At 36.9% G+C, this 21,030-nt stretch overlaps 1 protein-coding gene across 3 annotated transcripts in view; it reads right to left on the bottom strand.

Moving 5' to 3' along the window:
• Positions 1 to 1,936: 1,936 nt before the first annotated feature.
• Dpit47 (DNA polymerase interacting tpr containing protein of 47kD) overlaps positions 1,937 to 21,030 on the bottom strand; it is a 231,963-nt gene continuing 212,869 nt past the window's right edge. For all 3 annotated transcript variants that reach the window (XM_090389624.1, XM_090389626.1, XM_090389625.1), the window contains 2 exons: positions 15,528 to 15,607; positions 1,937 to 2,076 (listed from right to left, as the gene is read on the bottom strand). In XM_090389624.1, the coding sequence (XP_090245750.1) occupies positions 1,983 to 2,076; positions 15,528 to 15,607 (174 nt within the window). In that variant the 3' untranslated portion in view covers positions 1,937 to 1,982. The remainder of the gene's footprint in view (positions 2,077 to 15,527; positions 15,608 to 21,030) is intronic.

Raw genomic sequence — 21,030 nt, 5'->3', positions numbered from 1 at the left:
AAAATGGACTTGTAGCCCGTCATCCTAAGAAGCTCTTCCTCACACAAAAAATGAAAAAGGCCCAATTAATTTGGTGTAAGGAGCATATCAAATAAACCCCCGAGCAGTGGAAGTCAGTTATTTTCTTCGACGAGAAGAAATTCAACTTGCATGGCTCTGAAGGGAGACAAATGATTCACCGTAGATGTGGTGAAGAATACCACGGAGTAGGTCACCTGCAGTTTATAAAAGGTTCTGTAAATGCCAATGGCTATCTGGCTATATAGGAAGGCAAATTGCTGCCATTAGAAACCATTTCAATGTGCCAAGTAACTGCATCTTTCAGGATGACTCTACTCCTTGTAATCGGGCGAAAAGTGAAAGTAGGCACTTCTGTAGTTACTTTAGCTTCATTTCTGCATCAGAGGTTTGACAGTATGTGTTTACATTTGTTACAAGTGATAAAATGGTTGGAAGACATTACAGCTTTTAGCTGGCCAGTAAACTGCCCAGACCTGAATCCTATAGAGAACTATTGGCATCGTGTGGAATGTGCAGTTGCCAGAAAGAAACGAAAGACCCTTTGTGAACTTCAGGAAGCCATAATGTTTGGAACCACGAACTACCAGTTACGTATTTTGAGAAATTGATCTTGTCAAAATCTTGATGGTGTGCTGCTGTCATCAGGGCCAGAGGCAGTCCAACTAAATATTAGTTTGTACCTGGTGAACTTTTGATTTTGTTTTCCATTTAAAACTATAAACTGAAGAAAACTGAGGGCTTCTGATAACATTTCAGGCATAATTCTTGTGTTTACCAAAACTGTTGTATAAAGGATGCAAAAAAATGCTCATTTTGGAATATTTTGAGAGCACCTGTCAAATATTACTTAGCTTTGCCTTAACTATTAATAAATATCTTTTGTTTATATTTCTATTTGTGATGCTAGTCATTAATGTAACATACCATCGCAAAAAATTGTTAGAAATGTGAAATTCCTAGGTGATGCATTTTCTTTGAATACCAGTGTATGTGTGTTGTTTATTCATTAATATGACATAAAACATTAACTTTATCATATACTGTTTGCATAACTGCAATGTACATGTTCCACGTGTTCCATGTGTTCAAAATTTTAATGTTTTTTTTGTGGCCATTTTGATTACATGAAAAACATTTTTTTTTGCAAAGCCAGTTTCTGAGATATAGACTCGAACTTTTTTTAAAATACAATCGGTATGTCGGGATTTCAGCTGTCAGGATTTTGGCTGTCGGGATTCTCAAGTCAGCCAATCACCTCTATCCTCTGATGATAAATGTCCATCTGATCTCCAGGAAATGTTTACTTGTCATACCTTATATTACCAATAAGATATCACCTAACAATTAGCAATGTGTGACCTACATGCAGATATGCTCTGGTGAGGTTTGCTAGGTGTTGTGCCATCCTGTGCTGATGTCTGAGTTTTCTCTCCCCCCCAAACAATCAGTGGGCACCCATTTAGTTACTGGTCTTAAGTAATTAATAATTAAACAAGTAATTAATAATCTTAAGTGATTAAACACAAAACATATGCAAGCATAAAAGTTTCATTATAAAAGAGAATTGCAATTAATTACCACTTTTAAAGTGGACCCCCTCTGTGATGCTGCATCCCTAATAAAAAAATAATAATAATAAAAAAAAAAAAAAATTAGCCCACTCTTGCTTGCTTACATGGATGGCAAAGTTGTGTTAATCAGATTGGAAATGTTCGTATTTATAGTCATCATAAAAAAAATTTCTTCAAATGTAGGTAGGTGTAGCATTTTGTTAAAGAATTTTGGTATGCACAGTAGTGAAAATGTTTGCTTAATAAATATTTTAAAGGTATAAACTTTAAAATATTTATTAAGAAAATATATTTTTACATATTTCATTGATTATATAACATACAAAATACAGCCACATGGTTTTAACAGCTGTGGTTTTGAACAGCCACATGGTTTTACAGCTGTGGACATTATTCAGTTCCATGTCTCTCTTTGAACATTCTATCAAACATGGAATTTTTTTCTGTTAAAAAAAATGCTGGAGTTCCATTGAGCACTTTATACCTGAAATAACATAAAACAGAGTATGAGAGATACATTCTATGCCTTCACAAGAAAACAATAATAATTTAGCAAGTTCTCAAATGATTACTTTATGTAGTGCAATATGCTACAAAATACAACTAGATCTGTTCATCTGCTGAATTTGGAACTTTGATAATTCTGCTTATCCACAAGGGTCAGTCCATAAGTAATATATCTTGGGCAAACAAAACTGAAGTAGCATCACAAAGTTCTCTATACTGCTAGCATAGATATGAACAGTTAAACTGATGCCAATGGTTGGTGAGTTCCTTTTCAAGTCAGGAGAAAACTCAGCTGTCCAGATACACGAAAAATTGAGGAAAGTATACCAAGGCACTATTGATATAATCAATGTTTGTAGATAGCTTACAAGTTTTAAAGGAGTTACTGACACTTATGATCAGTCAAGGAGTGGAAGGCCAAAAACTGTGTGCACTGAAGAAAACAGAGATTTTGGATGAAATGACTCAAAAAGACAGCAAAGAACACCATTCTACATGTGGTTATTAACTTTTGGCCACATTAGATTATAGGAAAATATGCTGAAAATAGCTACTCAAGATATTAACAAGATAAATGGAATGCTCCAGGCAAATCTGTTAAGACCTGTTGAAGGAGTGCAATAATGTTCAAGTAAGTTTTTTAAAGGCCTGATAACAGGTAATGAGACTTGGATTTTCCAATATAACCTTATTCTAAATGCTAGTCTATGGAATGGACACATTTATCAACCTCCAGTGAAGAAAAAACCTTGAATTGCCAGATCACCACAAAAAATTATGATAACAGTGTTTTGGGACAGAGAGGGCCCAATTTTGATCGATTTTTTTAGAGAAAGGCAGACTATAAATAAGAAAGGTGCTGCCAAACACAACATTATAATGCCAGGCCTATATGACTCAGATGAAAATTGCAGACCGAGGGCAGAGAGTTTTGTCTCAGCTGCATTTGGATTTGGCCCTATCTGATTTTTTTCTATTTGGATAATATGAAGAGATATAACAATTTTAGATACCATTTTGCAAAACACTTTTTGAGCGATGAGGAAAACATCATTTCAACAGCAGGGTCCATCCTTTTACCACATATGCATATGTGAATTGGCAAGAATTATAGCAAAAATGAACTCATAAACAAGGTGAATACACATAAATTTATATCATTAATAAATTATATAAATTTCAAATCTGCTTGTCTGCCAAAGTGGATAATTTAATTAATCACATTTAGCGTAGTTAGTATTAGTTAATGATGCAACAAGAAAGTGCACTTTTTCTGCAAAAAAAAAAAAAAATAAATAAATAAACAAACAAATAAAAAATAAATAAAAAAACTTTCCAATTATCAATCACAAAGAAGTGACTAATTCTACTTATGAACTCCCTGCCTTACCAATAGTGGGAAATGATTCATTCCAATGTTCTACACAACAATCTACAGTTCATGAGCCTTTTGTTGTTATCTAAGGTTTTAACATCTGTGCTCTCTCATTCTTGTCTTTCCTACTACTGAGAGAATACCCTTCATTTTTATTACCACATTGAGGGCCTTATACACCTTAATCATCTTTTTTATTATTATTTGAACACAAATAGAAATATATTTTCAGAAAGAAAAAGTTATTTAAATCCTATATGCAATTTTAATGCAATAACAGTGATTCAAGGACAGTAAATAAAAATGTATATTACAATTAACATTTTCTTTCTTTTCACAAAGTGAATCAAACAATTCTCAGGGTTTACACATTAAAAGTTATCATTTCTTTAGTGATGGCAAAGAGTTGTCCTGCCTGATTCCATTCTCTAGTGAAGTGAGATAGCATTTCTTAGGATACGTGGTGGTGGAATTCTAGTAGGATTCTGCTCTGTAGTTTCCTGAATAGCCTCCACATGAGATCTTCTTTTGAGATGTCTGTAGGAGGCACACAGTCCCTGCTTCTCGTGTGTGTGTGTGTCAGCTGTCCTGTTTATAAACAGGACAGCATGGTAAATTTCATATCTGAATGTAAAATTGCACATTATGTTTAGAAGTTATGACACATACATTCAGATATGTGTATTGTCTATTTTCTGTGCAAAAGAAACCATTAGTCCTCCTGAGTGTGTGTGCATCATTGCAGGTGAACTTAACAGTTTCCAAAGCATATTTGATGTTCAATCTATTTACAGTGCAGGCCAGGTATGTGTGTCTGAGGGTCCCTAGCATGGCACAAAAGAAACAGAGACTTGAGCATAAACAAAACTTATGCAGCATGGCTGAAGTTGGGAGAATATTGTGACACAATCTCAATTGGACGTTGGCATCTGATTTGACAGATTTAGTCCTGTGGGGAAAGTTCCAGTGAGATGCTCAGAGGAGCTTTTACAATGGCTGTTGTCTGTTTGTTGTTATGTTTGTTATTTGGTTTTTAGGAGCATTAGCAACTAAGGCCATACTGCTCTGAGGATATGCGGTGGTTATTCCCTGACCTTTCCGCATCCGCGTATTTGGTGGGCACGGGCTCGAAACCCGGTCTAATCAAGCAGCGTGTGCTACGCACTGCTGCTCCTGCCCACCTGGCTACGGAGGCGCCATGGCTGTTGTCAGTAACTGACTTTGTGGTCCAAGTGTAGTAGAACTTTCCAATGCAGCTGTGATATCAGGATATCTCCTGATTCCTGCTTAGTGAAGTGCACGAGCATGCACGCGCGCACGCGCACACAAACACTTTGCTCCATCTTTTAAAGTTGCTCAGCAGATCAGGTCTCCCCAAAGAGCTTTTTAGTCCACACCGTCCAAGTCACTCTTCATATGGACATAAATTAGCACTTCTCATCAATCTGGCTGCCCTTCTTTGAACCCTTTCTACAAGTTCTATGTCTTTATTTTTTTTAATTGTGGCCTCCCAGACCTGAATACTGTACAATATTCCAAATGAGGTCTCAATATAGTCTTATACGGAGGGAAAATGACATCCTCCCTACTTGCAAAGGTCCTAGAAATCATAGAACACCTAGTGCCTTAACAGACTAATATGGTACAGTTCACATATGAAAAATATCATAACCCTAAGTCTTTTTTCCTGAATCACTTCCAACCACTCTCTCTCCTTAATTTATCAGTAATTCTGGAATTTCTGTTCCTTGGGACAGAACCTTATATTTAAAGGCATCAAACTTTTAGGTACCATTTTTTTCAGATCATATCTGCAACTGATCCAAGTCATTTTGTTAATCACCCCCTCTGACCTTCAAATTGTTAGCAAACTTTGCTGAGGGACTCCACTTGCCATACCAGGTTGATTCTGAAGAATATTCACTAACAGCTACTTTTTGTCTCCTATCGTTTAATCAGCACATGATCTAATAAATAATTCCAATTTTCTCCAGTTCATATGGTCATTCAAATGGAATCAAAGCTTTATTAAAGACATGATAAATAATGTCAGCATTTTCTTGTATTAACTGCTTGATGACTTCATAATAATTTATCATATTGATCAAGTAAGATAAGAACTTTCTCTATTATGGGCCCATCTGTGATTGATTAAGGATGCTATTCTTATTGAGATGGTCCTGTATCATTTCTTTAACTACAGGCTCCATGATCTTACCCACCACTGCAGTTGAACTCATCAGTCTATTGGTAGCTAAGTTCACATGCAGTAGGCCATACTAGTAACACTGAAATGCTCACTACCAATGTTTTTTCATAAATTATAGTTTTATGGAAAAAACTTGATACAGGCAGAGTGAAACCTAACCTCTTAAAGCAGACCCATTCAGTTGAAAAAAAGTAAACATTTTGCAGAGGTCAGTGCAGCCAGTTTAGCCAGTCAATAATTCAGAAAAATAAAATTCACTGTAAATGGCTGCTTACTCAAGAGTTTTTTGATTGGATATTGATTTCAATTAATTAACCTTTTAGTAAGAATGAATATAAACTTCTTTATTTGGAGCATTTCATTTTCATTAGATTATTAGGAATCACTAGTTTAGTCCGCATTCATCAATTTTGCTCACATAGAATTCTTTTAATGTAATTGGATACAACCCCTTCTTCCATTTATATGGCACTGCTGAAAACATAAGAAATTTTGTTTCCTAATAAAATTAACACGCAATCAATGTAATGCCTAGGAAAACTGATGGATATTCCAGAGGAGGAACCTGCATACATGTGCACACTTTGATAAAACCTTTGTATAGAGCTACTTAATTAAATGAGCCATTTCTCACTACTGAATGAATATGGTATGTGTCATCATGGAAATCTGTCATTGTCCCTCGGTCAAAAAGCTGGACACAACGATTGGCTAAAGTTATGAAAGTAATGTTAAGCATTTTTATTGAAGTACAGTACATTCAGAAAATACACATGAGCTCTGGTAAAAATTGCCTATGCAGTCCAGTGGTAGGGTGCAAATTTTTTTTCCTTTAAAGAAATGTATTACACCTGTATGCCTACACTTTTTCCTTTATGTTCAAGTACTGTAAATTATATCTGTATACAGACTTGTGAGGTGGTTTTTTTTTTTTTTTTTAAATTCTGGATACAGTGTCTCTCAGTTTGGCAATTTTATTGCCTTGCTAAGTGATGCACACCAGTGGAACAGCATCACAAAGTCCAAATAAGTTCTTTACTGGTAATGGTGAGCCTATTAATGACATATTGGGCCATCTGCTCCATGATAATGCATGGCCATCACAAGTTACACAAATAATTTCATTGGAAATTTATACTTTCATTATCATTAAAAATATTATATTACATTTTAGTTGCATTCAAACTGACTTCTTTTTCACAATTTTTATATCTGACATTTTAGAGAGCACTGTGATGTATAGAAAGATGTAAATGCTTATGATTATTCAGAAAAATTATATGTAGAGCATGGTGATACATTTGCTTATCCTATCTGGGTAAATAAATGTTTCCTCTATCTGGAATTCATTGAATGCACAAAGATAATAAAGAATTCCTTCCTTAATGGATTGCTAATATAATCTACATTTTTTCACAGATCTGGTGACCAAAATAACACTTCCTTTGTCTGCAATTAGAATCTACAATTTATTTTTCTCACTCCTTCACAGTTTTCACTTTTTATTTGGAATCAACAGCATTCTTACTGCAAGTGATTACAAACTATGTTTTAAAGTTTTCCCCCGTATATAGATGTCTTTCTATCTCTAGTACTGAAACAATTGAATCACACAGACTAAACTTTACTCTGCCAGGTCCAGGAGGTGACCTATTAATAAAGATAATAATTGTGGCATAATAGTGTAACAATTTATAGTTAACTCTGCTGGAAAACTGTTTTCATCACAAACCTTTCTGAACTGAAGGCAGTATTCACAAATAAACTTTCATTTTTGTTCACAAGGTCAGTATCAATGACTAATAGTTGGTGTGTTCTTCTCTTGCTGCCAATACTCCCCCCCCCCCTACATGGCAAGGCATGGACTCCATAAGGTCTCTGAATGTTGCAGGATGTATGTTGTACCACTCACTAAGATTGCACCCCATAGGTCTATGATGGTATGGTGGAGGATCCAAATGCTGGATCTGATGATTAACTTGATCCCAGAGATGTTCTATGGGATTCACATCTGATGAATTCAGTAGCCAAAGCAGCACATGGAAGTCACTTTCATGTTTGGCAAACCACTCTCAAACAATACCAGCAATATAGCAGGGCTCATTATCCTACTGGAACAAACCACTCTCAAGCAATACCGGCAACATGGCAGGGCTCATTATCCTGCTGGAACAAACTATTCTCAAACAATACTGGCAAAATTCACCACAAAGGAGTGTAACTGATCAGCTACAATGGATAGGTAGTTTTTAGCATTAAGAGAGTGATCTAGGGGTATGAAGGCTACAAGAGATTCACAAATCTCTTGTAGGAAAACACCCCCCCCTCCCAAACCAAAACATTACTGCACTTGCCCACTTCTATTGGACTAGGCCATTGGAGTGATTCCACTCCACAGTTTGTTGCCATACTCTTCATCTACTGTCCACATGGCATAGCAGGAAATTTGATTAATTGGAAAACGCAACTTTTTTTTTCAATCATCAATGGACCAATCATGCTGTTCAGATGCAATCTTTAGGCACTGTTGGCCATAAGCATGGGTACCTTGACTGGGAGCCTATTCAGAAGGCCCATACAGAGGAGGGTTTGTTGGACTATGCTCTTGGAAACACTGCTGATCATCCCATGGTTAAAGTCCATGGTCATCTCTTCCACCATTTTCTATCTATTGACTTGCACAAGTTGTGACAGCATATGTTCACTAATATCAATAAGGTGTGGTGCCCGCCACTGGTCAGTTGACTGCTACTCTGTCCACCCTTGAAACACTAAGTACAGCACTGCATGAACAGACCACAAGATTTGCAGTTTCCACAATACTGACATCTTTCAACAAGTACCCAACAATCATCCCTTTCTCAAAGTCTGTCAGTTCATCTCCCTTGCCCATGTCGATCAAGTACTTCACATGGACTACATGCTGCAAACCTGCATTATCATATTTACTGGTTATCATTGTAACAAATGTCCACCACATAGGGAGGAACAGCCAACTGTTAAAACACAAGGGTGATCATAATGTCGTAACCGGACAGTGTATTATAGAAACCATGAAACTGGTAAACATGTAATATAATCTTCTCCACTATGTACCAAATGAAATAAAAAAAAAAAATATATGATCTAAATAGCCCTGAATTAAATGAAAAAAAAAAGTGAAATACTGTGCAGCTTATTCAATTTGATCAGTGTAATAAATTTATGAAAGAGAAACACTGCACTGCTAAAATATCAAAACATGACACTGCTAACAGTATGCAAGTTAAGATTTGTTTTGGAGGGTTTTTGGCATGTTGACTACTTTGGAAAGCCAAACAGCTTCATATGCTACAAAAGTGGTAATTTCATCTGGTTGTGCAAGTCAAAGTGATTAAGTAGCAGTTATGGGACATAGTAAAGATATGCATGGAGTTTCAAAAGGGCATGACTGTGGGAGCTCATGTCCGGTGTTTCCATATAGGAAACAGCATGTCTTGTCAGTTGCTCACAGCCCACTGTGGGCTGTGGTGTACAAAGAATGGTGATGAATGGGTCAAACCACCTCCTGCCAGCAGAACTGTAGAGGATTAAAAGATTATGCAAGGTCGATGTTTGTGGTGAGCAAAGGGTGCAGTGCATTGTATGGGCTCAACAGCAGGTCACTGTGCGACAGTTTACATCACAACACAATATGAAATGACAATGCATTCCACTCTCAGACATATGGGGTTCAAACTGTAGACAAATCAAGAGAACCCATTCCTCACTGCTGATTATCATTGATGGTGAATACTGTGGTGTCAACATGCTGGTTGGGCATTGGAATAATGGAAATGAGCGACACCTCTGTGTGTGGCACACGCAACACGAGTCTCTGTGGACCCTTCATGCATCAACTCTGTGGTACTACACTGTCAGTGGTAGAGAATGAAAAGGACCTGGGGGTAATTGTGCAGGCAGATATGAAGTTTTCTGAGCAGTGCAGACGGTTTGCAAGAGTAGCTCATGGTGTCTTGTCAATGATATACAGGAATTTTTCTAGAAGGGATACAGAGGTGATTGTCCTCTTGTATAAGGCGATGGTCAGGCCACACCTTGAGTACTGTATACAGGTCTGGAGGCCTCATTTTAAGAAGGATGTAGAGCTTGGAACCACAGAAGGGCAACAAGATTAGTGAATGGAATGAAGGGTTGCTCTTATGAAGAAAGGCTTAAGTTTTGCAGATTACAGTGTTTGGAGACTAGGCACCTGCGAGGTGATTTGATTGAGGTGTATAAAGCCTTGAATGGTTTGAGCATGCTCAATGCTGATGGAATTCTTTCTCTTGCTCAGAATAATCATCTGAGAGGGCATAAATTCAAATTGATTGATGGAACAGACGTCCATCTTTTGGTGTGGAAGTTGATAACCAAAATAAATTTAAGGCTCAGCTGGATAGGTATTTGGAAAGAATGGAGGGGTGAAATCGGATTTTTTTTTTTTTTTGGCTGATGCTGCATAAGCTTGCTTTCTTGCATCGTATGCCTCTACTAATGCTAATGTTCCCACTATCCAGGCATATGGCAGTGGTTGCTTAATATGGGACAAATTTTGCTGGCAAGAAATATATATATATATACAGGGTGATTAAGGAGGAATAGTAAATATTTTGGGAGGTTATAGTATCGATTATTATGAGTAAAAAAGTTATTCCCTGCATCCAGTTCTTTTGTGACTGCATCATAGTATCCAATCAAATTGGTCACGCAAGACTTTCCCTTATTGGTCACGCAAGACAAAACCATGCTGTGTCCGAGCTATAACTGAAGGCTTGTCTAGATGATCCTGCAGTGCTTCTTTAACCAGTGCCTCCATTAATTTTCCTGGAACAGAAGTTAAACTCACAGGTCTATAATTACTTGTGTTAGCCTTTGATCCTCCTTTGTGAATTGGGGTCACATTTGCACATCTTCAGTCTATGGGTATCTCCCCTGAGTCCAAGGAAGCTCTCATAATTATGGCTAAGGGTTTGCTTAATTCCTCTGCTGCCTCCTTTAATATAATTAGATAGATCCCATCCATCCCAGGTGCCTTTCTTGTGTTTATCTTCAAGAATTTCTCCTCAACTTTACTCTCAGTTATTACAAGATTATCTAGCTTACTGCCAGAGTTGAATACACCTCTGGCATTCCCCTTGCTGAATAACTCATGTGTGAATGTCAATGCAAAATATTCATTTATTTTGTTAGCTACCTGAGCAGGATCATCAACAGTTGAACCATCGATATCAAGAGTTAACATAAGTAAATAACTCTTTGCTGTTTTTCTTTGCATCCTTTGCCAAAGATTTCTTGTAATCTGCCTTCGCCTGCCTAACCTCCTTTGTAACTCGGTTACAGATCAACTTATATCTATCATAGGCTTCTGTGTCACATGTTAATTTATATGCATCCCAAGGTTTTTTCTTCTCTGCCATATGTCTCATTAGTTCATCTGACATCCATTTAGGCCTAAACCTTGAACAATATTTCTTAGTTGGTATGTAAAGCCTAATAGCTTCCAAGATAATTTCTTTGAATGCTTCCCATTTTGAATTTGCTGTTGGTAACATCATTAATGCATGAAGAATCACTACTGATAATCAGAACAAGAGTATTACTCCCTCTAGTTGCCTCCCGAACATGCTGATGTAGAAAACAATCATTCAATAAATCCCCAAAAGCCTTGCTAATGTGTGAGTGACAAACCCACAAATTCCAGTTAATATCTGGGAAATTAAAATCTCCAATTATAAGACTCTCTGATTTACTGGCCCACTCTATTTCCCTGTACAGTTTCTTCTTATACTCATCAGAGTCATTAGGTCTATAACACACTCCTACTCTCAATTTTGATCTCCTAATACTTATGTCACACCAAACTGACTCGACACTGCACTGTCCAGCGATGTCAACTGGCTTCACTTCCTTGGATTTTATATGTTTCTTAACTAATAGCATAACCCTTCCTCCCTTCCTATCCTGTCTATCCTTTCTGTACACATTGTACTTCCCAAATTCCAGTTCTGCATTCCTTATATCTATGTGACATCAAGTCTCTGATATCCAAACAATATCCGCCTTTGATGCTTTGAGCAATACCTCAAATTCATCAAATTTATTTACCAAACTCCTAGCATTGGTGTAAGTTGTGGTTATTGATGAGAGTTGCGGTTAGTTATGAGAGTTATGGATATTGTTGATACCGTCACGGGTAAAAGTAACTTCATCGCTGAACAGCATTAATGGAATTAATTGGCGATTATCCACCAACAAAATTCCAATTGCTGGGCATGTCTCCTGGATGATTGTGTTGCACCCACTATATGTGAAATGGATACGAGCGTGCTCATGTAAGGTTCACCATACTCTTGTCTGTGGAACACTGATATGCATAGAAATTCTTCGTGTGCTAATAGCAGGACTAATAGTAGTAGTAGTACTTTCTACTGACTGAAGATTGTGTTCTATTTCATCCACATTTTGTTCATTTGCACATTCAGAAGAAATATGAGTGCTGGGAACTGTACCAATCTCATGTAGTTTGGTGTAAACACAAGTAAATGCTCTTGAATCCAGTATTCTGTGGTTAGAAAACCATTGATGGTATTCTCTACAAGCAGCAGTAGCACTCCCAACACAAAAATCCCATATCGGCATATTCAGCACGTGTCCCATTCTTAACAACACTTCTAACACCAAACAGCATCAGGTTATAAGTGCTTCTTGGTCACATCTGAATCAGGGAGCTGTGCGTGCCAGTTTCAAACAGCTGTATATCTGTATCCACTGAGAATTGGACACATATTTATATGAACTTTTTTTTGGCAGCATAAGTCATAGGCTTTCTTACACCATGTGGCCATTACTAATACTAATACCACATGATGGAAGAGATGGGAAGTTTGCCAGAGCTTTGCTCTGGAGACTAAACACGGGTTCCACCACTTCAAGCTTCCACTAAGCAAAGTGGTGGTATTGCATTGGATGATGAAGGTCATCTACCACCTAGTATTGTCTCGTAACATAGAGGGGTGGCATTCCTTTATGTGGTGTGGGTGCCACATCTCGACCCCTTTTTATATTGGTTCACACTTGGGTGGTCACCTCAATGCTGGAGGTGACCACCCATGTATGAACTGTGGAACGCAAGTTAAACTAACAGGTCTATAGTTACTTGTGTCACCTTTTGAGCCCCCTTTGTATATTGGTGATACATTTGCACACCTCCAGTCCACGGGGACCTTCCCTGAGTCCAAGGAAGCTCTCATAATTATGGCTAAGGGTTCGCTTACTTTCTTTGCTGCCTCCTTTAATATAACTGGATAGATCCCATCCACCCGAGGTGCCTTCCTTATGTTTAACTTCGACAATTTCTCCTCCACTTTGCTCTCAGTTATTATAAAATCACTTAGCTCCCTGTTAGCATTTGATAAACTTCTGGCACTCCCCTCATTGAATAACTCCTCATGCGTGAATGTAGATGCAAAATATACATTCGGTTTATCAGCTACCTGAACATAATCATCAATAGTCAACCCATCACTTTCCTTCTAGAGTTTGCATAAGTAAACTCTAGAAGGAAAGGGATGAGTTTTTTAAAGATATCACTTCACAACTTAATATAAGACATGTAATTTATAAAAATATATGTCAATGTGGCAAGGTCACTTAATTAGATACACCTACCTAACAGTGAACAGTCCTTTAGCCCTCAGAAAAGTCTGGCTTCATCAAGACAATGACTCAATGAACTGTCAAAAGCATGCCACAGGAATGCTGGTCCATACTGACTCAGCTGCTTCTCACAGTTGCTGCAAATTGGATGCTTGTGGATCTCTACTCTGAAGAGCTGTGGTGACTAGGAAGGTCAATTCAGTAGGTTGAATTCACTCTTCATTCACTGTAAAGAACTGGTTCTCCTGGAACTAGTTCTTTACAATGAATGAAGAGTGAAACCAAGTCTGTAACCAGGCATTTCCAGCAATGAATGGATGCTTGATTGGAAACAATTTCCAGATAATCTATAACATTCAAACATTCTACTGGTATTAAGTAGCCCAATGTGTACCATAAAAACATTCCCCACAGCATTACACTCCCACCACCACTAGCCTGCATGTTAGCATCTGGAAGGATGTGTCCACGGTGTCATATTGTGGTCTTCCCATAAGTGTGAAATAGCAGGAAATGGAAATTAGACTGTACTGTACTGTAGTGCACTGCACTGCACTGTACTGTACTGTACTGTACCCTCTTGTTTTTTGTTGAGAGTGGAACCTGGTTCATCCATCAGCTGTGATATCCCATTTGTAGGATGGGTTTTTCTTTCTGAAATGCCTTTTTGGTTACTACTATTGTACTGGATTGTTATCTGACTGTAGCCTTTGTTACTCTGTGCAAGTCTTGTCAGCTTTTGTTGGCCTCTAATGTCAACAAGCTGTTTCCAACCACAGAATTGCCACTAGCTTGATGTTATTAAATTACTGGACCAATCTTGATACGTATGAGATATAGTGAGAATTATGTGAAAACTCCAGCAGGGTTGTTTTCGAGATACTCATATCAATATCAGTAGTAGCCCGAGTGTACCATAAGGCTGCAAGAATGCTTAGCACTAATTCAGACTCCACTTATGACATGAGGTCAACATTACAATAAGGCATATTTGTAATCCATGTCCTCAGAAATGCATTTAAACAAACAAATGGTATAGTGTTTGTATTATATACTTCCCTGGCAGTGGTCCCCTTGCCTCCCCAGTTGTAACAAACACAGTGGCTTAGGGCCTAACAGGCTAACTTAATTCTTTTTTTATACTGTAAGCAATTAAAAAACAAAAAGTTTTGATTTTTTTAATCTACTTGCAGTACAATTCCTTGCCTTTTCCTAATGAATTGCGATACTTATTAAATGTAATTATTTTTTAATGAAAATTTTTAATTTAAAAATGCTGTTTTTTTTTAACTTGTTATTTTGAAAATAGTAAAACTTCTATTAATCCTTTTGGAAAGAAACACTATACATAGACATAAAATGTATAGTGTTTCTTCCCTTACAAACACAAAACTATTAGTCACCTCCACTTTCAAATTCATAAAGCCATTAATTGTGTAAAAATTCAAATGCATATGCACTTATTACTTGTGTTTTGCCAGTTTAATTTAACTTTGCATAAACAATACTCATCACTTCCAAAAACTACTGAAATAAAACTGCGTATATACAGAAGCCAGACAGAGGGAGAGCTGCTAATCTTGAAATGGTGATTAGTGCACGACAGATATTTTTCAGGTAGTTCTATAAAGCTCAGTGCCACAGAAAGGTTAATTACAATGTTAAACAACTTTTTTTTTTTCTGGTAAAGAGAATTTTTTTGATCTACTTTTTCTCCCTGATTACAAAAATGACTTCAAAATATTTAATTTATGTCAGAAATTTTTATTTAAAAGAAAAAAAAAAAAAAAAGGCATTGAATATAGATTATTCAATGCCTTTTTTTAACGTGGTATAAGAGTGGTCATTATTCTATAAATAATGACCACTCTTATACCACGTGAATACTAAGCTTGAATACGTTTATTTATCTATTAATTAAATCATTATACACTAAAGTAACATTCAGGGAAGCTTTCCAGAACCCATCCTTAGACCATATATAGGCTGTTGCCAGTCTCCTGCTTGCCAAACGTCTCAATTTCGACTGCATGTTCTGAACGTTCTCAATTTTGACCTCCCTTACAAATGAATTTTGGGAGGCTAATTTGAAAAATAAAAGAAAATGCAGCATACATTCTTCTGATCTTTTATTTGTTAAACAAATAATTTAATCAATAAATAATACCTTTTATCTTGCAGTGTATTTCTAAGGGAGTCTGTTTTATTTACTGCTATAAGCTTGCCATTACAACTCTCAAAGTAAATCTGAAAAAAAAAATATTCATTTCATACTTATATTGTATGAAACTCCTTAACTAAAAACAAACATTATTATATTAAAAATTAGACGCTATATAAAATGAAGAACTCCAAACAAAGTTCCAGTGCTATGTAACAACACAGGACTGGAACTATGTAGATATCACAATTACTATAAACTTGCCAGATCATGTTTTTATTACAGAATTTAAATTCAACAAAATCAAAAATAATGTAGCAATGAAAAGTTCAACTTTATATTAATAATGTAAAGTATAAAATAAAATAATAATAAAAATAACATTAACACATATTTGCAATTAATCAAATTTTAGAAGCTTCTAGTCCCTTACATTAAGATTTCAACCCTGATTTATTCTATAATTCTTCTCAGACTTGATGTCTGAGAAGAATTACAGAATAATATACAGGGATGAAATCATTTCTGCATATATCACATTAAACAATGTTCTGAAGAATACATATGATTTACAAACAGAATTGTAGAACAAACAGAGTTATTAGAACTTTTAAATTATTTTCTTATGAAACTTTCATCTTGTGAATTGAACCTTTTATTATTTTCAATTTTAACATGTACAGACTATTTCAGAAACAACTATCAATTTATTATCTACATATATACAAAGCTCCGTATTCAATATATTTGCTAGAATTGTCAATACTGAAATGTACTGTTTGTATTTTATCTTATTCATTTTGCTATTTAATCAAATGTTAAAAACAATGCATTTATTATTAAGTTTATCTGTGAATGTCTAAACATTACTGCACTGAAACATCTGCTTCCACGTTTTATGTGTGTAATATTATTATGTGCTCATAACCACAAGAAATGGGTTGTGATAATTTTTGTAAGACAGAGAAGAGATTGGAATAAAAATCAATGTCACAATTTTATTATTAATTAAAAGGAATAATCACACAGAGTTATTTGAGGATGTTTTGTACATCTGCAACTAATGTTAATGTATGCAGAGATAGGAAAACTGCTCAGTTATAATATGGAGTATTCCATATTATAACTGAGCATAATAAGTATTCCAGCCTTGTCAAACACTAGTAATTTGTTCATGAATGATATTTTAACAGACTGAATAAAGTTTCCATTCCTTTTCTTCATCAGAGATGGACTGTAAATAAATAGTTCACCGTAATACTGTTTTCTCAAATGGAAGGTAGTCTCCAGGCATTTACTGATGTATTCCCAGGTAGGAGAGGATATTAATTCTTTAAAAAGAAACTGTCAAAATGGATTAGATTCAAATGGAAAACACAATGGCATATAAGCAAACTTGTTAATGCATTTCTTCTGTAACTCTCAAATTTTGAAAGTAATGATAATTAAATATTACAAATGTTTTGTAAAATCTAGATATATTTTTAACCTTAGCATTTAAGGTGGCTAACAAATGTGTAGACATAGAGTTTCTTTAAGAAACCGTATATTTATGTGCTTACTGGTTTAGATACCAAACCTTATAAATAACGTGCATTGAACAATATATTATCTTTGCATTTTACAAAGGTTTTTTTGTGGACAAAGAAAAAGGGCAGTACACAATTAAACAGGTCTGTCAAAATAACACTAAACTTCCTTGATTTGTGCATGCATCAAGGGAAACCAGAAAACTTAGCTGGACTAAACAATCTCAGCTGCCCAACTCAATGTCAGAGATCACTCTTATGCATCAGGCAACACATCAGCAATCTTCAGGCCAGAATGAGCTGGTTCCACAGGAGCTAGTTATTGTCGGTGACTTAATTGGACCAGGGTATGTCTGACAGGCAAAGGTTGTTGATGTTGTAGAGCAGATACCATCTTTTAAGGGCACAAAGGGTGAAATTGTTGTATACGTTGGCACTAATGACAAAGAGTAGCAGATTGGCGGATTAACTTAGCAAGTACAGATTAAAGCTGAAAAAAAAAGTCGCAAGTTACAGTTAAATTTGAAAAAGTGTCACAATTCTGATGGTTGGTTGGTTGGTTATTAGGATTTTTATGGCGCATCAGCATCTAAGGCTATAGTGCGCCTCACAATTCTGACCAGACAGGATAGGAGGGAGTATATGAGAGCCTTGTCAATCAATTCGGCCCTAGACAGATTGTGCAAGCCTCATGAGGTAGAATTTTTCTCGGCGTGGTCTGTGCTTGTTAACAGGAGAGAATGCTTCTACAGAGATGGGATAACTTAAATAGTAAGGGTGCAAGAATATTTACTGATGCTATCGAAGCAGTGTTAGGTGGGTTGGAAAACTGCAAACTTGGGTGGGAGGATTCACAGACTAAAAGATTAACAGTAGCCACAGACAGAGGTGAAAGTGATTCTTGCACTGATTCTATTGAAATGAGCAGCAGCCTGAAAAGCAAGGTGCCAGTAATTTCAAGGACTGATGGGAGTTATCATGGAACAAGTAATAAATACATCGTCTGCGTTAGGGTAACTAAAAGTAAGAACAGCTACACCTATACTTGTATTTACACCAATTCTAGGAGCATAGTAAATAAATTTGATAAATTTCAAGTGCCAATGGAGACATCAAATGTGGATATCAGAGACATGGTGTCACACAGATCTAAGGAATGCAGAATTGGAATTTGGGGAGTACAATGTGTACAGAAAGGAATATACAGGATGGGAGGAGGGGTTATGCTGTTAGTTAAGAAATACATAAAATCTAAGGAAGTGCATCCAATTAACATTGATAGACAATGCAACGTTGAGTCTAGTTGAAGATACTAGGCTTTTCATACCAACTAAGAAATACTGTTCGAGTTTTAGGCTAAATGGATGTCAGATGAACTAATGAGACTAGTGGCAGAGCATAAAAGTGAATGGGATGCATATAAATTATCAGGAGACAGAAGCCTATGGTAGACATAAGGTAGTCTGTAATCAAGTCACAAAGGATGTCAGGCAAGTGAAGGCAGATTACAAGAAACCTTTGGCAAAGCATGCAATGAAAAACAGCAAATACTGCTTTACTTATATAAACTCTAGAAGGAAGGGGATGAATCAGGTTGGTCCACTTTATAGCATTGATTCAAGTGCTAATGAACCTGTTCAGATAGCTGAAAAACTGAATGAATATTTTGCACCTACGTGTATTCACACATGAGGAATTCTGTAGGGAAGTGGAGGACAGAAGCTTATTAAACTCCAACAGGGAGCTCAATGATTTTGTACTGTACTATATCTGAGAGCATAGTGGAAGAGAAATTCTTGCAGTTAAACATAAGAAAGGTGTCTGGGGTGGATGGGATCTATCCAGTTAGATTAAAGGAGGCAGCAAAGGAAGTAAGCAAACCCTTAGCCATGATTATGAGAGAATCCTTGGACTCCGGGGAGGTCTCCCCGGGGACTGGAGATGTGCTAATGTATGTCCCAATTCACAAAGGGGGAATCAAAGAGTGACATGAGTAATTACAGACCTGTTAGTTTAACTTCTGTTACAGGGAAAATAATGGAGTCACTGGTTAAAGACACATTGCAGGATCATCTAGACAAGACTGCAGTAATAATTCAGATAGCATGGATTTGTTAAGTAGTGGTAGCATGTGATGCAAGAAAGCAAGTGTATGAGCTTATGCAGCATCAGCCAAAAAAAAAAAAAAAAAAATCACAACATTCCCTCCAAATGCCTGTCTAGTTGCTCCTTAAATTAAACCTATCAACTTCCACAACGACAGATGGAAGTTTGTTCCGGCAATTAACAACCCGCTGGCTAAAGTCAAATTCCGCACATCTATTCTACATCTGTCTTTTCTTAATTTGAATTTATGCCTCCTTAGGTTCGTAATCTGAACAAGTGGAAGGATCCCATCAAAATTCAGCGTGCTCAACCCATTAAAGGGCTTATACACCTCAATCAGATCACTGCGAAAGTGCCTAGTCTCCAGCTGCTGCAATTTGCAGAACTTAAGCCTCTCTTGGTAAGAGGATCCCTTCATTCCCCTCACCAATCTTGTTGCCCTTCTCTGTACACATTCAAGCAAATCTACATCCCTCCTAAAATGAGGCCTCCAGACTTGTATGCAGTACTCAAGGCGTGGTCTGACCATTGCCTTATGCAGAGGGACAATCACCTCCTTTTCTCTGCTAGCAAAATTCCTATATATCATTGACAAAACCCCATGACCTGCCCTGGCAGCCTGTCTGCATTGCTCAGAAAACTTCATATCTGATTGCACAATTACTCCCAGGTCTTTTTCATTTTCTACCACCTTAAGTGTAGTACCACAGAGTTGGACATTTCTCTGGGGTTACTTCTACCCATATGCAGTACTTTGCATTTGTCTAGGTTAAACTTCAGTTGCCACTTCTTAGCCCATCTGCCCAAATTATCTAGATCCTGTTGCAGTAGCACACTGCCATTGTTGTCATTAACAACCCTGCCAACCTTTGTATCATCTGCAAACTTCGACACTAAGCCTGATATATACTTTCATCAATATCATTGATAAATATACAAAACAACAGAGGACCCAACACCGAACCCTGTGGGACTCCACTAATAACATTAGTCCACGAAGTGCAGCACCATTAATTACCACCCTCTGTCTTCCCCCACTCAACCATCCTTTTATCCATTGTAGCAACTTACCCTTAATACCATTCTGCTCCAATTTGTACAATAGTCTTCCATGCGCAACGGTGTCAAAAGCTTTTCTGAAATCCAAATATATGATATCAAAATTATTTTTTGCATCCAGTTCTTTTGTATGTAACCACATCATAACGTCCTATCAAATTTGTCAGACAAGACTTTCATTAGCATTAGTAGAGGCATTTGATGCAAGAAAGCAAGCTTATGCAGCATCAGCCAAAAAAAAAAAAAAAAAAAACCCACTTCCACTTCACCTCTCTGTTCGTTCAAAATACCTGTCCAGCTGAGCCTTAAACTTATTTAGGCTATCAACTTCCACGACAAGGGATGGAAGTCTGTTCCACCAACCTGCCACCCGCTGGCTAAAGGCAAATTTCCGCACGTCTATCCTACATCTGTCTTTCCTCAATTTGAATTTATGCCCTCTCAGGTGATTATTCTGAGCGAGAGGAAGAATCCCATCAGCATTGAGCATGCTCAAACCATTCAAGGCTTTATACACCTCTATCAGATCACCTCCCTGGTGCCTAGTCTCCAGACACTGTAATTTGCAAAACTTAAGCCTTTCTTCGTAAGAGCACCCCTTTGTTCCATTCACTAATCTTGTTGCCCTTCTCTGTACTCGTTCCAGCAGCTCTATATCCTTCTTGAAATGAGGCCTCCAGACCTGTATGCAGTACTCTAGGTGTGGCCTGACCATTGCCTTATACAAGGGAATAATCACCTCCTTATCCCTGGTAGAAAAATTCCTATATATCACTGACAATACACCATGAGCTACTCTTGCCGCCCGTCTGCAC

Source organism: Mastigoproctus giganteus, chromosome 2, assembly GCF_048544385.1.
Source record: "Mastigoproctus giganteus isolate SK-2022 chromosome 2, ASM4854438v1, whole genome shotgun sequence".
NCBI classification, from domain to species: Eukaryota; Metazoa; Arthropoda; class Arachnida; order Uropygi; family Thelyphonidae; genus Mastigoproctus; species Mastigoproctus giganteus.
The sequence above is the reverse complement of the archived record's forward strand: the minus strand, read 5'-3'. Positions and strand labels throughout refer to the sequence as shown.